General features: G+C 48.4%; 1 protein-coding gene across 15 annotated transcripts in view; it reads left to right on the top strand.

Moving 5' to 3' along the window:
• Positions 1-18,150, top strand: part of Cacna1c (calcium voltage-gated channel subunit alpha1 C) — a 614,413-nt gene that overhangs the window by 402,892 nt on the left and 193,371 nt on the right. For all 15 annotated transcript variants that reach the window (XM_051203679.1, XM_051203665.1, XM_051203667.1 and 12 more), the window contains exon 4: positions 16,594-16,733. In XM_051203679.1, coding sequence (XP_051059636.1) covers positions 16,594-16,733 — 140 coding nt within the window. The remainder of the gene's footprint in view (positions 1-16,593; positions 16,734-18,150) is intronic.

Raw genomic sequence — 18,150 nt, 5'->3', positions numbered from 1 at the left:
TGTTCCAGCAGGAGGATTAGAGGTTCAAGGTCAGCCTGGGCTACATTGTGATTCTCATCAAGAGTCAGTGTCTGTTTCTCACCTCTTAAGCCGAGCTGGCTCTGTTGTTGTTGGGCCAAAAGGACACTGCAGAAGTTGCAGGAAGAGCTGTCTCGAGGTCCTCACTTTCAAATAACAAACCTTTTTTAACCCTACCTGAAGAAGAGTCCCGGAAGATTGACCTGTGCTTTATTGCTACAGCACTGCCTACACAGAGTAAGCCCACATTCCTGCCCTGGATGTTTGCAGCCCTCCGTGATCAAAGCCTCGCGTCTGTTCTAGCCTCTGTGCCCTATATTTCCCTTCATATTCCTCCAGCTCATGGGAATGCCTGCTTAGCTGAGGGTGCTGTGTAGGGCAGGGGCAGAACTTAAGCTGGAGACGGATCAGAAAAGAGCCAGCAAAATACCTGGCCCAGTGTGGCAGCGGACATTTCCTGTAAGAAAAGGGCCTGACATTATCAGGTTGGGAGAAAGCTCAGGCCAAGAGCAGAGCCTGGTCTCACCCAGGGACAGATACCACACAAACACCCATGTATGCCCCTTCCCACGCTGCTCTGATGTTGCAGGATTGCTGTGTGTGTCATAGAAAGAAAAAACAAACAATAAAACAAAACAAAAACAAAGAAAGGCACAGGAGAAGGTGTGATAACAATTTTGAAGCAATATACATACAGAAAAAATAAATTAATCATACATACTGGAATGATAGCCATGGTAAGGGGATATTGTTCTTTCTTCCCTAGGAGGTTTGTCACAGAATTGTCTTAATATAAAATTTACCACTGTTATTTTCAAAACCCATCAGGCAGCTTTAACATCCACATTTGGGTGAACTTGTCGTCTGACCCTCAATTTTGTCACCTTTCCATTTTGTCCTTCCCACTGCTCAGTTCCTACCCCACCTCCTCCAGGCAACCACTGCCCCCTTCTGCTATGGAGACAGCTACATAGTATTCAGTTTGTTCTTTCTGCTTTCTTCCTCTCTCTCTTTCTGTGGTTGGGGTGTGTGTGTGTGTGTGTGTGTGTGTGTGTGTGCATGCGCGCGCGCGCGCGCGCGCGCCTGCCTGCCTGTCTGCCTGCCTGTCTGTCTGTCTGTCTGTCTGTATAAGGGACACTTGGTGTGACATGGCATTGCATATGGAGGTCAAAGGACAACCTCTCATGTCTGTCCCTGGCTCCCACCTTATTTCAGACAGGGCTGCTTGTTGTCTATCACTGTGTATATCAACCTCTCTGGCCTGGGCGCTCCTGGGCTGTCTCTCCTGGCCTGCCATCTCATGGTAGGAGTGAGGCAGTTCCATGTGCTGCTGTGCCCAGCCTCCTGTGGGTTCTGAGGATCTGAACCCAGGCCCTCATGTTTGCATAGCAAGCCCTTTAACCATGAAACATCTCCCTGGCCTTGTTTTGCTCTAGTTTTTAGAGATATTGATTTTACCCTCCCCACAATGGCAGAGAGCTGTGCTCCCAAAAGCATGCACCTCCTTGGAGACTCTGAGGTAACATCCTAGTGCCACGGGCATCTGGTAGGACAGATGAGGAGTAGTAAGCCATCCAGCCACGAGACTGTTTCAGAGGGGAGCTCAACTCCTCACATTGTAGCAGAAGCCGGAGCCTGGGGGTCAGCCCTCCAGCCCCTGTGTGTGTGTGCGTGTGTGTGTGTGTGTGTGTGTGTGTGTGTGTGTGTGTGTGTGTACATTCACATGCACTGCCTGCCTCTCTGTGCTCTAACATGGGTCCCAGTAGTGTATCCCCAAGTGGCAGTACATGGATATCTCCTTAAAATCAGAGATGCCCCGAGCCTGCAGTGGTGGTAACTGTGAAGTGGGAGACGAGGAGTGTTTCTCCCATGCTGGCGCCTCCTCTGTGGACTGCATAGACTCTACACTGTAGAGGGACTGGAGCTCCACAGGTAGTGGCTTCATGTTTGTTTCTTAGGGGTACTGTAACAAAGTACCATAAAAAGGTGTGCTTAAGACTAAGTATTCTTTTCTCTCTGGAGGACAGAGTCTGGAATTAAGATGTGGGTAGGGCTGCTCTTGAGGGAAGCTGTCCAGAGCTTTCCCTTAGCTTTGGTTGTGGCCAGAAACCTTGGCATTCCTTTGCCTGCCAGGCTCTGCCTCTGTCATCATGTGGCTTCGCAGGCTCCTCCTCTGGTGTGACCTCACACTGTCCAGTTCTATCTGCAGAGGCTGTTTCTAGATACAGTTTCATCTTGAGACTCTGGGGATGGGGGGGGGGCACTATCCTAACCTACAGGGGTCTGGATTCTGTGGCAAGAGACTAGGAAGGAACTGTGCCTGTTCAGCTGTTAGAGCTAAGTTGGGTCCTGTAGTCACTCAGCACCCACCAGGGTGCTTTGGAGACAAAGTTTGGAATCAGAGAAGTTGGGTATAAACCTCTCTACTGTGGAGCAGCTAAGCCTGCTTCAGCTTCCTCCTCTCCCATTGGAAGACAGATACTCTTTCCCTCCTTGCAGGATTAAGAGTGATGAAATATACTCAAGCACATAAAAGTCCCCCCACCAGCCTCCAAGCGGCACCCACATTCTGGACGCCAGCCTCCAGGTGGCACCCACATTCTGGATCATCCTGTGCTCCCCATTTACAGGGGTTGGCTCCATGTATCAAGTTGAGAAACATAGGAGGTTGTAGGTGCCATTTGATAGAACTCAAGCCCTTTACTCATTGTCAGGTAGCACTTACTGCCCACCCCAGCCCATCCTCATCCTCAGCAGTGGGCAGCAGAGCCATTCCTACGGAGATGTGAGATGTGAGCTGTGCTATTAGCCTGGTGTTTCAGATTTCAGCATATTAACGGGGGGAAGGGGGAGCAGGCACAGACATGCAGACAGTAACCAGTAGTATTCCTAACTGGTCTTAGATCTGCTGTTCATCCTGAGTGAGCAGGAAAGAGTATTCCTAACTGGGAGACAAAGACGTGAACTGTCTTACCCAAGGATCAGAAATGAGTTAGCTTACCTGGAGTGCCTACCCCCACTTGCTCATCCCTTGTCCAGTCCAGGGCAGCCAGAAAGGCGTGGGACCAGTGCTGGACTGTCATATATGTAAACACTGTTTGCTTATATTTGAGCAGCCCCAGTCTGCACTTCGGTCAATACTTGCTACTTGTATGTTCCTGGGTCTGCAGTGTTCACATTGAATGGGTGTCAGTGCCCAGGAATACAGACAAACCTTTCTGTGCATTCCTCGCAGACCTCAACATGAGGTCCTCACGGCACAACATGCATGCATGGAGTGCAGTCAGCATGCTGCCCTTGCTGGCTGCTGGCCTGCCAGAGCCTCTTACCTGTAGGCTGCTTGACAGGGATCCTGTCTGCCCAGTGCACCAGCCCCACACTGCCACTCTGTGGGCAGCCCTTTCTTCACACCCACACATGGAACCCAGGCTGATTGCTGGCAGAGCTCTCTCCCTCCCAGGTGCCAAAAGGGCCACCGGTGGGGAATGCCTGTGAGACTAAGAAAAGTCTGTGACTGAAAGTAGCCATGGAGATTATTTACATTCTTCAAGCTGGGGAGCCTGCCAGAAGTTCTGATAGCCAAATCCTGAAGACTCTGGCTCAACAGATCTTGGATAGAGGCCCGGAGCATGTCTAGGTGTCTGAGAGAGCCAAGCTTAGGCGCTGCGGATAAACCAGCCTTTTCATTTCATGGATGAGAAAAATCAGATCTGCAGAGGCTGGTGACCTCTCCCAGGTCACCAGGCGACATCGGTGAGACTAAAATTAGAACCCAGGGTTCTAACTATGAGAACAGTGCTGTTACGGTTATAGCTTCACTGTTACCTTCCAGAGAGAGAAACAGTCAGAGGACATATGGGACCCAGCCATGCAATGTGTTCTGCCGTGCTGCAAGGGTCAGTGTAGGATTGTGGGCCAAGCAGGCCCAGCTTCTGATCCTGTAAAATGTGACTGTCAACGTGCCTCCCAGGGGACAAAGATATGCATGTAACGATATATGTAAAGCATTGGGCCAGGACGTGGCAGGAAGCATGAAGCAGGAGCTAGGAGTTCAGAATGGCCGAGCCCCATTTTGGCTCAGTGCTCCACCGTCCCACAGTGACAGTGACCAAGGAAGCCATAGCAAACAGAGATGACCATTCTGCTGTTCTACGATGAAGACCCTGTGACACAGGGCTTACAAACCGTCAGGGTGATTGCAGGGATCTCTAGTCCACGGCCCTGGGGTTCCATGCCCTAAGATTTCCCTCCACTGATTTTATCTTCACCTGGGGAGACAGCCCACAGCTCACCTCCCTCTGCTGAGGCCCCTGGAGGACAAGATCATGAGTCACCTTTCTAGATACCCCATTTTAGGGCATGTCCCCACGGTTCTCTGCTTTCTGTTTTATGTCACCATAACTGGACTAATCAGTAAGATGTACAGGCCTATTTTTTATAGGGAAAAGGAGACACCAACAGAAAGCCAGAATTATGACTGTTTATAGCTCACAAGAAACACTTTTAAAATTACATTGCCTTTGGGATAGCCAGGCAGCCATCTCGCCATGGCTCCTCTGTGGCCTGTGGGCTGTGCACAATATGCCTGCTCTCCCAGCTTCTCTAGTCAACCATCACTATCCCTTTCCTGGGACCCTGTAGGTGTCTCCCTGTTCAGTCGAGGGCATCCAAACATTGCGTTACCTATTATCTTCCTAAAACAGTTATTATTCTTCAGTCCCAAACCACCATCACTTAATCACTTCTCTCTCTCTCCCTCTCTCTTTCTCTCTCCCTTTTCTCTCTCTCATCTCACTGAGATTTGAACACAGAGTCTCTAACACACTAAGTCATAGCCTGAGCCCTTCACCGTGGTGTGTCTTAAACCCAGCCGCACTATGCTTAGTATAAAATGTGGATCTGTGCTGTCAGTCAACTGCTATGATGTAAGCCTTCTCTTTTTACCTGGCATTGTTTAGCACACATTCTAGGTTATATTAAGTACAAAATATCATTGCAGTAAGCACTGTCATGATCATCTTTATGATATTTTCACACACTCATATATTTTTCTCCAGATACATCTACCATTTTGTTCTAGAGGGAAAACTAAGGCAAAAAGGCTCTGCCTTTTGTGTCTCCTAGGGAACCTCATTGCCTACTTGTGTATTTTCTCATGTGACAACGACTCCGCTATTTAACGTCATACACCCCAGCCAGCAGTCCTAGCAAACCTACCCTTTCTCCTGTCCTGTACTTCTTGTGTCTGCAGTGATCATTGGAGGATTGTCCACACGTGGCTCAGCATGATCATTTGTCTGCATGATGCATGCTACCCAGCCCTCTCCTGACTATGAAGCCACAGGGCAGAGGTAGCATCTTCTACTCTTTAATTTCCTAATTGATATGTGATATGTGTGCATATTTATGGGCTGCAATAAGGGAATTGTGAGCATGTCTATAAGGCATAATGACCAACTAAGTGTAACTAGCCCTTTTACCTCCCCAAATGCTTTTGCGTGGGTGAGTCAGGATTCCTAGTCAGTGCTTTAGTGGCCATGGCTATGGACCATGGTTACTGTGCTGTGCTTTCAGTGACTGTAGTGTGCAGTGACAGAACACAGGTACTGTGGTGTACTGTAGAACAACAGAACTAGTTGTTCCTATATTATTACCTGTTGGCCACAATCTGTGCTTCTACCCCCAGTCTCTAGTGATTATTCTGGTCTCTTCTACAGGATCAACCCTCTTGATCTCCACATGTGAGTGAGGACATACAGTACTTAAAGTGTAGTCCTTTGCATCTATGCCTCTGGGGTGGAGGAGCCCTAGTCCTTGTTCTCCATGTTGACAATGATGGGGTTCCTTGGTTAAGCCACATGGTGGGAGTGGAGAAGGGTTGTTTAAGAAGGGAGCCATCTTTCCCTATGCCTGGAGTTGCACACCAAGTGCTAAGTGAAATAGCTTGAGACAGGAAAGCATAATCATAAGAGGAAGCTGGGACATTAACCTTGGTGACTCTCGCCATCCTTTACGTTGGGGAGTCATGTGTGCTTCTGGCCCTGCACGAAAAATGGGACAGAATATGCTGTGACATAGCTCCAGAGCACTCAGTTCCTAGAGCAAGCCAGGTTTGAACCACTAGCTATGCTCAGAAAGCTTGCCATACAGTCTGTAGAGCCAGATAGTAATATGCTAAATAAGCAGACAGGCAGACTGGCCAAAGGTGAGCATGCACACAGGAGAAGGAAGTCACCAGGCCTGGAGAAGATAGAACAGTCCTTTCCAGGGGGGTGAATTCAGTTGGCACTAGGGTAGTGGGAGGCTCACAAGCCAGGGTCCCTGCGGCCGTAGTGGGAGCAGGAAGGTAGGAAGTAAGCCTCTTAGCTGGTGCTGTGGCACTGGAAGGTGACAAGGGACAGCAGGTGGGGAGGAAAGAGAAGTGGAACCCGGTGAGTCAGGACTAGGGACCTCTGTTAAAAAGTGCCACACTCAGTGTGAGATGATGGCACATTCCTTGCTCAAAAGTCCCTTCATCCTTTGAAGGTAAGGAAACACTCAGAGAAGACATGGGAAGGCCAGGTCTGTGCCCCGCATTCTTCATCCTGGGTGTCTGATGGTGGAGTAACAGAGGGCCTCTGTGGCCGGCCGGCCGGACTGGAGGACTGTAGTGGGAGTACCTGCTCTCCTGTGGCATGGCCTCCACTGTCACTCATGTGCTGTAGTGAGGGCAGAGCTTGGAGTCCTGCAGGCTGCACCTGATGGAGTCTGGGCCACACTGGAGGTCTAGTCAGACCATGATCTGAGGTACTCTCCTCTTGCCAGGCTTATGCACTTTTGCTTTTTTTTCTGGTGTGAGATTGAGCAGGATTTTTTATGTGAAGTGGACTGTGTGGGATGGGGGTGGAAAATACAGGTCTAGAACAGCTTCCAGTGAGGACAGGGTCTTGGTGAAGCACCCCAAAACCAGAGCCGCATCAGCCAGAACTCACTCACCACGTAGCAGCTTTTGTTAGACCTGAGGTCTTTCCACCCTGTGTTCTTGTCACCCTCGGCTCATTGCTCCTGCCCTCACCCTGTGCCCATCATGGTCCCAGTCGTGTCCCACAACTTTTCATACACACACGAGTGTGACCAGCACCATAGCGTCAATCAGAAAACGTTCCTTCCTACCACATTTGCTATTGGGTCACATACCATACTGGGTGGTAACGAGGAATAGAATCCCATGAGAAATGAGACCAGTGGTTGGTTTGTAGAGAGCTGTATGCCACACGGGATAGTGGGTTCGACCAGCTGTGGAAAAGACCATGGGCTCTGTACAACAGCTGTGGTGACTTCTGCTGTCCTATGTCCAAACATCATCAGTGGACTGAGTGCCCTGGGCTAGGGGACTCTGTCACAAGCTTGCTTACATTGCTGAGTGTCACATAGAAACCAGCCATTCCAACCCAGAACACATCCTCGTTCTGACACAAGTGCTAGAGTCCTAGGGTAGTGGAGGAGAAAGATGTTAGGGTTCAGCTTTCTCTATTAACCTCCCCCAAAAGGAAAGAAAATCAAATGTGCCAGCTCTACCTGTCACTAGCTACGTCCTGTTGTGAATGAGCCTCTAACCCTCTTTGAAGAGCTTGCTTATATAGTCATGGAGATGATGTTTACACCCCCTGTGCTGTGCAGTGTTGCTGTGAGGAACAGGATTGAAGAGTCTGGCCTCACACTATTGCTAATTGTAGTGGAGATGGAGGAAGTTTCTGCCAAGGATGGGATGAAGACGGTAGTGATGGCGGCAGTGATCACGTGGAGTAGTGTGCTGGTGATGATAGTGATGGAGGCGAAGATGGACAGGATAACAGTGATATCATATCATGACCGTGATGTGATGTAAAGAGGAAAGGGAAGAGGAGAAAAGTTCTCACTTCCTTTTCCGCATGTGACACTCAGCATACCTAACAAATGGGTGTGAAAATACTGGCTGGGGGCTGAAGTTCTGCCCAGTGAGTTCCCGCTGTGGTGATGATCATGTGCTTATCAAACCTCTCAAAGACATGGGACCTCCACCTTGAAGACCTTCCTCAGTCCCCTCATTCATACCAAGGGACAATGGGTTTTGGGAGATACAGGAAAATGCACACAGCCGTGTGTTAGGAGACTGTGAAACCAGAATGGCACCTATTCCTGTGGATCAACGGGCTGAGGAGAGCAATGTACTTCAGGGTTCAGAATAAATAGAACTTAGCAAACAGAATAGGGGGGAGGGATGTTTTTATATTATCTTCATGTGGTTTTGATAATACAAAGCAGATGGGGGGCCTTGTGCCTCTTGTTTTTGTTGAAATAAATACAAACAAAAGAGGACCAGGAGCATGCCACCACTTAGAAGGCTGCTGATGTGAGCAGGGAGGAGGAGAGATGGATGCATCGGGCAGTGTTGCTGATTGATGCCCTCAGCAGAGGCCCTAAGGAGGATACTCAGCCATTAGAACAGAAATGATGGGTCCACTCAACAAAGGTGTGTTGCACACTTCCTATGTGTCAGCTACCATGAATACAAGTATTCAAGACAGCGATTGCCACTCCAAGTGACAGCTCTGATTTCTCATTCTCAAGGTGACCCAGGGGCATGTATAATTATTCCCATGTCACTGGCAAACAAGCTGGACCTTAAAGGATTTATGTAGCTTGTGGTTTGATTCCGGATACATATGAATCCAGAACCAGTCTCCTCTGAGCCTTTGCCTTTCATGTAAAGTCACCTCTGAGCCGTGGGTGACAAGAACACCTGCTTCTGCCCTGAAGATGCTGATTCCATGTGCTGTGCACAGAAACCCCGTGCACCAAAAAGTGTGCTGTGATGGCACTGTGTGCAAGGGTGCTGCAGTCCCGACTTGGCAGGAGGGGGCCATTGGGCTGGACCTCAGGATGAGAAGGAGCCTGCAGGTGGTGAAAGGGGATGGGGTTTAGAAAGAAAGGGAGCCTTTCACAATTAGCCAGTCTTGTCTGGGGATCATGAGCTTTGGGTTGGCTGGAGGAATGAGTGATGGTCAGGAATGTGGCCTGATTGTGATGAATCCTGGAGCCACACTCAGAAAACTGGAATCACTGGAAGGGCATGGGACACTACTGAAGGTGTCAGAGCCGTAGACCAGGCAAGGCATTGTTTTAATTCCTGGTCATTTGAATGTGATTGCCCCCCCCACCAATAATCTCATAAGGAGTGGCACTAGTAGGAGGTGTGGCCTTGTTGGAGGAAGTGTGTTGTTGTGGGGGCGGGCTTTGAGGTTTCTGTACTCAGGATACCATGTCAGTGGACTTCTTGTTGTCTGCAAGATGTAGGACTCTCAGCTACTCCAACACCAGGTCTGCCTGCATGTTTCCGTGTTCCCTGTCATGATAATAATGCACTGAACCTCTGAAACTATAAGTGAGCCACTCCAATTAAATGTGTAGAGGTTAATGGTTCAAATGCTGGACACTAAGCAGGACTGGAGGAATCCACCTCCTGGCAGGGGTTTACGCTTAGAAAACCATGTGCTCAAGGAGACCGCAGGCCCAAGGTAGGGTGGGACTGGGGGTTGGTGAGCAGGTCTCCTGCCCCACACTCTGATTTGAGCCCCTGTGCTATTCCTGGGCACTGACGTAAGATTGGCCCGTAGGGAAAGAGGTGTGCATGAAGGAAAGTGGTAATCACTCAACTTTGTATGATAGGCAAGCACAGAGAAATACACTATGTAGGATGTGGGGTGTATGTAACTACTCTAAAGCCAGTGGAACTAGCATGTTCAACTAGTCCAAATACACTTGCCTCTTGCCCTCAATATATAGTAGTTTTCTTTTTGTGTCTACTTTTTACTCTTGGGGGCATTAAGTGTTTGTTTGTTTGTTTGTTTGTTTTCTTTTCCCTTTGCCCTTTACAGTAATGTCCTGAGAACACTTTCTAAATGAGGCTCCTGAATGAGGCTTGCCCTAGACTCTCCCACTTTCATTCTTTGAAATGTGGACTCCCCACCCACATCCAGACAGGCTCCTAATCCACCGCTGAGGAACCCACCTCTGTGACTTTAGATGACCAGAGCTGGGAAGCACTCAGTGTCCTGAAGAATGCTTCTTTCCGTTTTCATGGTGACAAAAAGACATAAGACTTGCTGTTCTGACCACAGATCCGGGTCTGACTCCATGTTGTTAGGTGCACCCCAAGAATCATCCTTGCCAAAAGCTGAAACTACACCTGTTAAATGTGGGCCCATCTTCTTTCCCAGCCCTCAGTTCTTCGGCATGTTCTCTCTGTCTGTGAATTCACCGGTGGGGGCGTTTTGTATAAGTAGAACCACACAATCTTTGCTCTCTTGTGATTAGCTTCTTACACACTGAATGATTACCCCTGTGGCATATAGGAAACCTTCATTCCCTTTTACAGCTAGATAATATTCCATCGTGTGCATTTTCCATCTTTTGTTTATTGCTTGCTCTGGGTATGGAAGGAAAGCTTCCTCCTGCACATCAGGGGACCCTGGAATAGTTGTGGGTTTTTACTGCAGTGTCTTTGCTAACCATGCTTAGAGGTGGCTCTTCATCTACCAATGGGCACAGTGACTCAGGGTGTCAGCAATAGTTGCAGTGTAGTTCTTTATCTGGAGTAAATACTCACCCAGATGGAGATCTTCTCTGCTGTGCAGAGACAGTAGGTATGTGGGCCTTAATTCTTCTGGCTTCATATATTCCACAAGCTCATCAGTGTCCTGAGAAAGCATCCATGCAGACTCAGGTAGAGCAGACCTCAGGAAAGATCCAGCGACATGGAAGAAATGTATGAGAGAAGACCCAGAGAGCATGGAGCTAAGGCGTTCCACTTGTTGGTCCCTTGGCTGGAGAACAGACAGAATACTGTGCGAATTAAAGGTCAAAGTGAATGGTGCTTGTGTTATGAAGCAATCTGGACTGCGGCATGTTGTGTGAAGTGGGTTATTGTGCTCATTGTCTGTGTACCTGATATGCAGATGAAATTGTGCAACTGAGTGCATCAATTCTGCTTGGGGTAGACTTCTTGGCAGCTTTGACAAATACACTTACATAAATTTACATTGGTACCCACAGGCTCTCTGGTATGAGTGCTTAACTTTGGGTGGTGGCATTTAGTACATCCTAGCTCTTTCATGTGTGTGTGTATGTGTGTGTGTGTGTGTGTGTGTGTGTGTGTGTGTGTGTGCGCGCGCACGCGCATGCCTATGTGTGTGTTGCATAAGCAAACACATACATGAGTGGCCTGTCTAGTCCTCTGTGATTGTTCCCATCCTAGAAGACTTACCCTGATGTGGCTTCTGCTCAAGAATGTGTTCCCTCCCACACAAAGAACAATAATTGCACTAACTGCAGATGTCTTCCATACCTTGGCCTTAACCAGACCTGAGATTGGCATCCTTGTGCACTGCTGGATTTTGGAGAGACAAGAGGTGGGGTTCCAAGTTATAACAAAAGGTGTAGAGCGGTGTTCCCTCTTCCAGATTACATCCCAGGCAGACGCCAACATACTAAGTTGACAGAAGTCTTCTAGACTGGCCCATAAAAGCAGTATGTACCTGCTTTCTGATTACATAAGACTGGCCCCCTGTATTCCATTCCCCAGGGCCAGGACCCTTAGAAACCAGTGTTGAGCTAGCATAACCTGCTAACATTTAGGCATCTTACTGCTGCTGGCTTCTGTGCTTTCCACAGCCTGGGATACCCAGGGCTCAGTGCAGAAATATGGATTTCCTTCTCAGTTTACATATGATAAAGCAGATTCAGACAAGTGGAGTGACTTGTCTAAAGACGCAAGCTGAAATCAAAAGGGTTGGTTATGACTATCAAAACATCACCAACTATGTCCCTTGGAGCCTACCTTGTAGTTGAATGGGTAAGCCATACATAAATGAACAACAGCGTATAGAAAATGAAGACATCCCACACATATCATGTTAAGTTCTATGAGGTATTTGGAAAATGTGTTTCTGAACCCATGGCCCTTTCCACTCAGTTCATCTGAATATCTCAGACTTGTGTGCAACCATGAGCCACCATTTGTCACTAGACCAGCTAGAAAACAGCAAAAGAGAGAAGGCGGTGAGGAGACAATGAACAGATGAAGGGAAATTATATTGGGTTGTAAATTAATATAAGGAAAAGGCAGCCATCATGCTGCACCCCTGCAGGAGGACCCACCGCTGTCAGAGGAACAGACAGAGTCCCCAGGAACTCCAGAGAAGCAGCCTTAGCCTCTGCTGCAAGTGCCAATACCTCCTCCACCCAGAACAGTGCGAGTGGGGTGTTAGTCTGCTCCAGTTGGCTTCTGACATTTCTTAAATCCCAGGATCACAGTCAGGCTTATACCACATCCCCAGAAAGGTATGTGCTGCTCAGAATCCAGACGCACCCAGCCCTTTGCTGCAGGAACTGAGGCCTTGGGAGGGTTTGTGTGTATACTCAGGGCCCAGAGGCACCTGAACATTGGAAAGAATGCTCTTTGACAAACGTGGTTTCTGCTCATCCCCTGTGGGCCCTTAGATGTCTCTATGGCAGTTCACTGTATGCTCTGAAGGTATTAACCAGCTGCTGCAAAGTTTGTCCAGCACGCAATCTCACAGGCTGTGCCATGACTGGGTCCCAGGCTTGTTACTAAAAGGCAGCTGTCCCGTGTCTCTGGATTCTTGCCAGACCCCCTTTTATTAGTTCCTGGACTCAGCATTTTGTTATCATTTTATTGTAATGAGGTCACAGTTAGATTATGGTAGGCTAACAAACACGTGCCACTGTTTACCTCACTATGCAGCCCTGGCTGGCCTGAAATTCCTTATGTAGACCAGGCTGGCCAAGAACTGAGAGATTTGCCTGCTTTGCCTCCCAAGGGCTGGATTAAAGTTATGGGCCTGTTTCAGGTCTATCTCAGATATTTAGACAGCTTACCATGAGGGCTTTGAACCCATTCTTGGAGAGTGAATGGGGACCAGTAAGAAAAGTTTCTGTGGTTCCTAGGAGGCAACATGAGCAGAACAGACCTTTGGGCTGGGTTCCCATCCTCTCATTTGTCTTGTTTCTTCCTGACCTCGGTCTCTTCAGTGTCACCGAGGTTAATTCGACCATCTATACACTCTATGACTTTAAGCAGGGTCCAATCATGTCTGCCAAAATGTGCACATGCTTTCCTATCTTCCTTACCACATTGGATCATCCTGCACACTTCCTCTCCCTCATCTGTGTCCTCCCTGGGAGGCCTCATTGAGTCTTGCCTGTCAGCTGGACACTGCACTGAGCCCTACCTCTGTATGCCATCGCCAGTATGTCCTGTTCAGCCCAGCCCGTAGCTTCTGCATGGATCCTTCCCTCACTCTGGCCCCCAGTGTTCAGGCGTGTCCACAAACCCCCTGTCTTGCTCTTGCCGCCCCTATGGGTCTGTTCTCAACACACTGCATTACAGCTGCTTGAGCTTTCTCCTTGGTTCTATCTTCCCCCTTCGGTCTCTCTCCTCCTGGACTGTCTGGCCTGCAAGCCACACTCTGATCCCCACTTTCCAACCTTCCTCATCCTTGCGGAGTCAACTCAAACCCCGACTTTGTTCTTCCACAGCCAGCTGTGCTTGCCCCCAGCACCCCATCCTGCTGTGCTGGCACCACTATCTGTGTGTTCCCGGCGCCTGCCCTGCTGAAGCAAACCACTGAGGCCGGTTGCAGAGCCTTCCCCCACCCCAGAGGAATGATAGCATCCTACAGTACACACACACACATTTGGGATGGTCTGTGTGAAGGTTTGATCCAGTTCAACCTGGAAGAAAAAACAGGCTTCATTGGGACAGCTTACACAGGCCAGCGCTCAGTAAGGGAGGGCTGATCTCTCCTCCTTCTCGCAGCCTCATGGAGCAGAGTGGTATGTCACACCCAGGATGTGCAGTGTGCATCTGCACCACAATGGAGGGCCCACCTCTGTGTGATGCTCTCTTTTCATGCCAGGAAAGCAAAGCAGCCTGTGCATGTGGGAATAGACAGACTTCTTGGTGCCAGGTAGTCTGCATCAAGGGTCACAGCTGTTTCTTAAAGCCATCTAGGAATTTGGGGTTCCCAGAATATAGGGCCCAGGGAGTCTTTGGAACATTGCAGTAGCTCTTCCTGAGATGAAATCTGAACCTGGGTGCTGTCTCTTCCAGAAAGCTTATTGTCTAGATTGATGAGAGGAAACCCCAGGGTCAATTTCTGGCAACTCCGTCTAATTATATCTATCATAGTGGTTGTGAATGATTGATTGAGATGGGTAGGTAAATGACAGAATGGATGAAATCATGGACATATTTGTGGATAAATGTTTGGATATGTGTATGGATGGGTAATGAATGGGTATATGGGTAGATGCATACAAGGGTGAATGGGAAGAAAGGTACGTGCATGCATAATTATTAGATATGTGGGTGGGCAAGTGATAAAAAACAAAAGCATAGTGTTTATGAGTGTATGAAAGCACGTGGAACCTAGTGGTGCCTACCCAACTCGCATTTGTTCCCTTTAGTTTTCTCCTCATCACACCTCCAACTGAGTGAGATTCTGTGGAGTGGTGGAGGAGTACGGATTGGAGTGGAGTTGTACAGGTTTCGGGGAGCATGGATGGGCATGGAATAGTGTCCTGGTGCTGAAATGCAACTCTAAACTATCCGGGGATGGAGTCTGGAGGTGGACTGAGTGACTGACAAGCTATAGTAGCGCCTTCGATATGCTGCTTTCCTCTTCAGTATGCAGGGCTCTGTTCTAACCAAGCACCATCTGACAGGAAGACGGTGAAACTTCCATGCAGGGTAGATTGGTCCTGCTCCCTAGAACAAGCAGTTATATCTGCAGGCCAACTTTGGTGCTAAAATAAGTAGGAAGTAAAGGACCTGAGGTGCTGATTAAACCCAGCTGAACCATCCACCCCCTCCCAATTCTCACCACCTGCTTGAGGGCTTCAGCAGCAGCATGCCAGTTGGTAGTTCTGAGATTTTAGGGTGTCTCAGACACCCCTGGAATTGTGTAGATAACACATTCCTAGGTACTATAGCCAGGTACCTACTTTAAGCAGGTCTGAGTGGGGCCTAGAATCTATGATTTTTTACATTGAAGCCTCAAATTGTTTGCCCAGTACTACTCACTGTGAGCCTGGTCTTCCCTGAGTGTATGGGGATGGGAAGAGTAACAAGATGCACTGGCCTTATGTTCTGGCCTAGTTTCCCACTGGGCCCCAGAGCCCCTGGCTCGGAGTATCCCCCACAGAAGGCCCTCATGGGAGGTAACAGGCCTTCATGGGCAGTGATCCTCTCTGGTATGTGGCTTATATGTGTGTGGTCCCAGAGCTCTTCTCCTTAGCCTGGTAGAGGAGAGGAAATGGGTAGTAGGACCCTGAGCTGTGTGCCTCCTGGAGTCTGTGGACTGGCCTGGCCTGCTTTGTGACCTGGGACAGACTGCTGCTGGTGTATTTGGGCTCCAGGAGGAGGCAGCATCATAAGGATGAACAGTGGAGCGTGAAAGCAGCCAACCAATCTCTAGCAGGTAGTGCCACCAGTGTACCGGGGTAGGGAGCGGGGAACCATTGCTAAGGAGGAAAGCGTGTGAGCACCAGGAGTCGGTTCTGTTGACCGTGGTTGGGATAAGAGCTGCATGCTAGCTAAGCACCAATCTTTTTTCTAGGTATTAGAGGAGAACATGCAGTCTGCCCCAATAGATAATTACATAAATAGATAAAGGAAGGAGGGAGGGAGGGAGGGAGGGAGGGAGGGAGGGAGGGAGGGAGGGAAGGGAGGGAGGGAGGGAGGGAGGGAGGGAGGGAAGGAAGGAAGGAAGGAAGGAAGAAAGGAAGGAAGGAAGGAAGGAAGGACAGGCTTTTATATTCACTGCCTAGTGCCTGCTCAATTCTCCATTGGTTGGTTTCTTCTGTTCACCTACAGTGTGTCTTTGGACAGAGAGCTATTTTCCCACAAGAGAGATCTCAAATGTCTGGATCCACATATTACCTCTCTTGGGGGCAGTGTTTTTGTTTTTATTTTGGATGTCAGCTAGTCCCCTCACCAAAGCCAGCCTGCTGCCCTTGGGGCTAGGACTCAGCTGGCTCACCTTCTCAGCAACCCTGCTGTCCTGGTATTATTCCCCTGGAGATCAAGACTATATGAGTTCTCACTTTAGAAGGCACAACAAAATGTTAGCTGGTTAAATGAGACTTTGGGGGTAAAGGAAGAATGTGAATTTTTGCATGGGGTTAATTTACATTCTAACAGTGGTGGCATTGGAGCTCTGGTGATGGAGGGGGCTGTGGGTTTCCTCAGCTCGCAGGCTGCATGTCCAGCCCTCTTCCACCTGTGCTCGCCATCACTGAAACACTGCATTCTGGGAAGCATATCACTAGGCCATTTTGTCACTGAGAAAACATCACAGTGTACTTTCATGAGCAGTGACACCTGTGATGTTACAGGCCATGTGCTTTGTTGGGAGCCCACTGAGCACGCCGCGTATAGCAGACTGAACCGGCACTGAACTCTCCTGTGCCTGAACTTCCCGGATCCCAAAGTTAATGACTTATTTTCCTCTCTTTTCTATTTTTGTTTCCTAGGAACGAGTGGAATATCTCTTTCTCATCATTTTTACCGTGGAAGCATTTTTAAAAGTAATTGCCTATGGACTTCTCTTTCACCCCAACGCTTACCTCCGCAATGGTTGGAATTTACTAGATTTTATAATTGTGGTTGTAGGGTAAGTTCAGAAGTTTCCTTTTCCTAATATTACCCCCCTCCCCGTGCCTTTTCCGCTCTGTGTTCGTACCAATGATTTGATCTAAGAACTTGCCTTCACGCATAGAAGGATCTGTTCAAACTCACTTTGAATTCAGACTGTGTCCCAAGAGAGAAATTATAAACTTATCACCCCTCCCATATGCCACTTTTGTCATATACAGAGAACCCATGTGTATACATATGACCATAGAAAGGTGTGTAATTGCACGCACACACACACACACACACACACACACACACACACACACGACTCTGAGTGCTCTGGATCAGCATTCTGTTTGCAGATGAGGAGAGCCTTTATGTTTGAGGACTTTTATTCACTTTCCAACCACATTTGACCACTTCTCCGCTATTACCCTGAGGCATTACTAGTACCTGCTAGTACATGCAGTCTATGAGTTTGGGACATGTTGGGGACATGCATTGTGTTGCCAGAGTATGGTCCAGGGGACACACATGCATGCTGCCTATCCCCATCCTCATCTCCAGAAAACCAGATTGCTCAAGACCACTGGGTGCAAAGAAAATAGGGAAGTCTGAACGATGCCGGTGATGAGTAACCAAACCAAGACCAGATATACCATTCTCCAAACATGCCACCCTGAAATAGTGTGTTGGGAATCTAAATAAAAATTGGAAGCCATTGAGAATAAGAAACTGAAAGCTCAGCCCCAAACCGGATATCTAGACCAACACCATAACCACCACCACCACTTACTACCCACCACCACCACCAATGCCACCACCGCCACGGTGTAAGAATCATTGTAAAATAGGGAGAAGAATGAACGTGAGAGTTAGAGTGCTGTGAAGTACTGTCCTGTGGACACAACATGGCTGTAGCACTCATGAACTCATGGCACCCGTCATTACCTGCACAAGAACAAGCAAATATCAACATAGATGGAGCCGACGTCCTCCAGGCCCCATGTCTTACTGAGCAGTTGATAGATGTCAGGGGAAGGAGAATTACTCCTTTTTGAGGGTGTGGGCACTGTAAATTTTCCATGCTCCAGTGGATAGAGCAACACTCCTACACGTATGGGTAGTGCTAACTGACTGGACTCAGTGATTTATAAATGAAAATGCATACAGCTAAGAGGGAAATGTGTTGGAGAAATATGGGAGAGCTGGGAGGGTAAAGCAGGGGTAGGTATAATTATATTTCATTGTATATATGTATGAAAGTCTCAAAAATTAAAATTATAACAATAAAAAAAGCTCACATAAATTTAAGTTTAAAAAATCGGAAGCATGATTAGTAAATTCTCCAGAGAAAACTGACCAGCATCTCTCTTGGCTGAAAGCCAGAAATGTCGCCAGGACTCTTGCTGGCTTCATTGGAGCCAGCAGCCAATGGTGCTGAGAGTTTGGGT

Source organism: Phodopus roborovskii, unplaced genomic scaffold (genome assembly GCF_943737965.1).
Source record: "Phodopus roborovskii unplaced genomic scaffold, PHOROB, whole genome shotgun sequence".
NCBI lineage: Eukaryota > Metazoa > Chordata > Mammalia > Rodentia > Cricetidae > Phodopus > Phodopus roborovskii.
The sequence above is the reverse complement of the archived record's forward strand: the minus strand, read 5'-3'. Positions and strand labels throughout refer to the sequence as shown.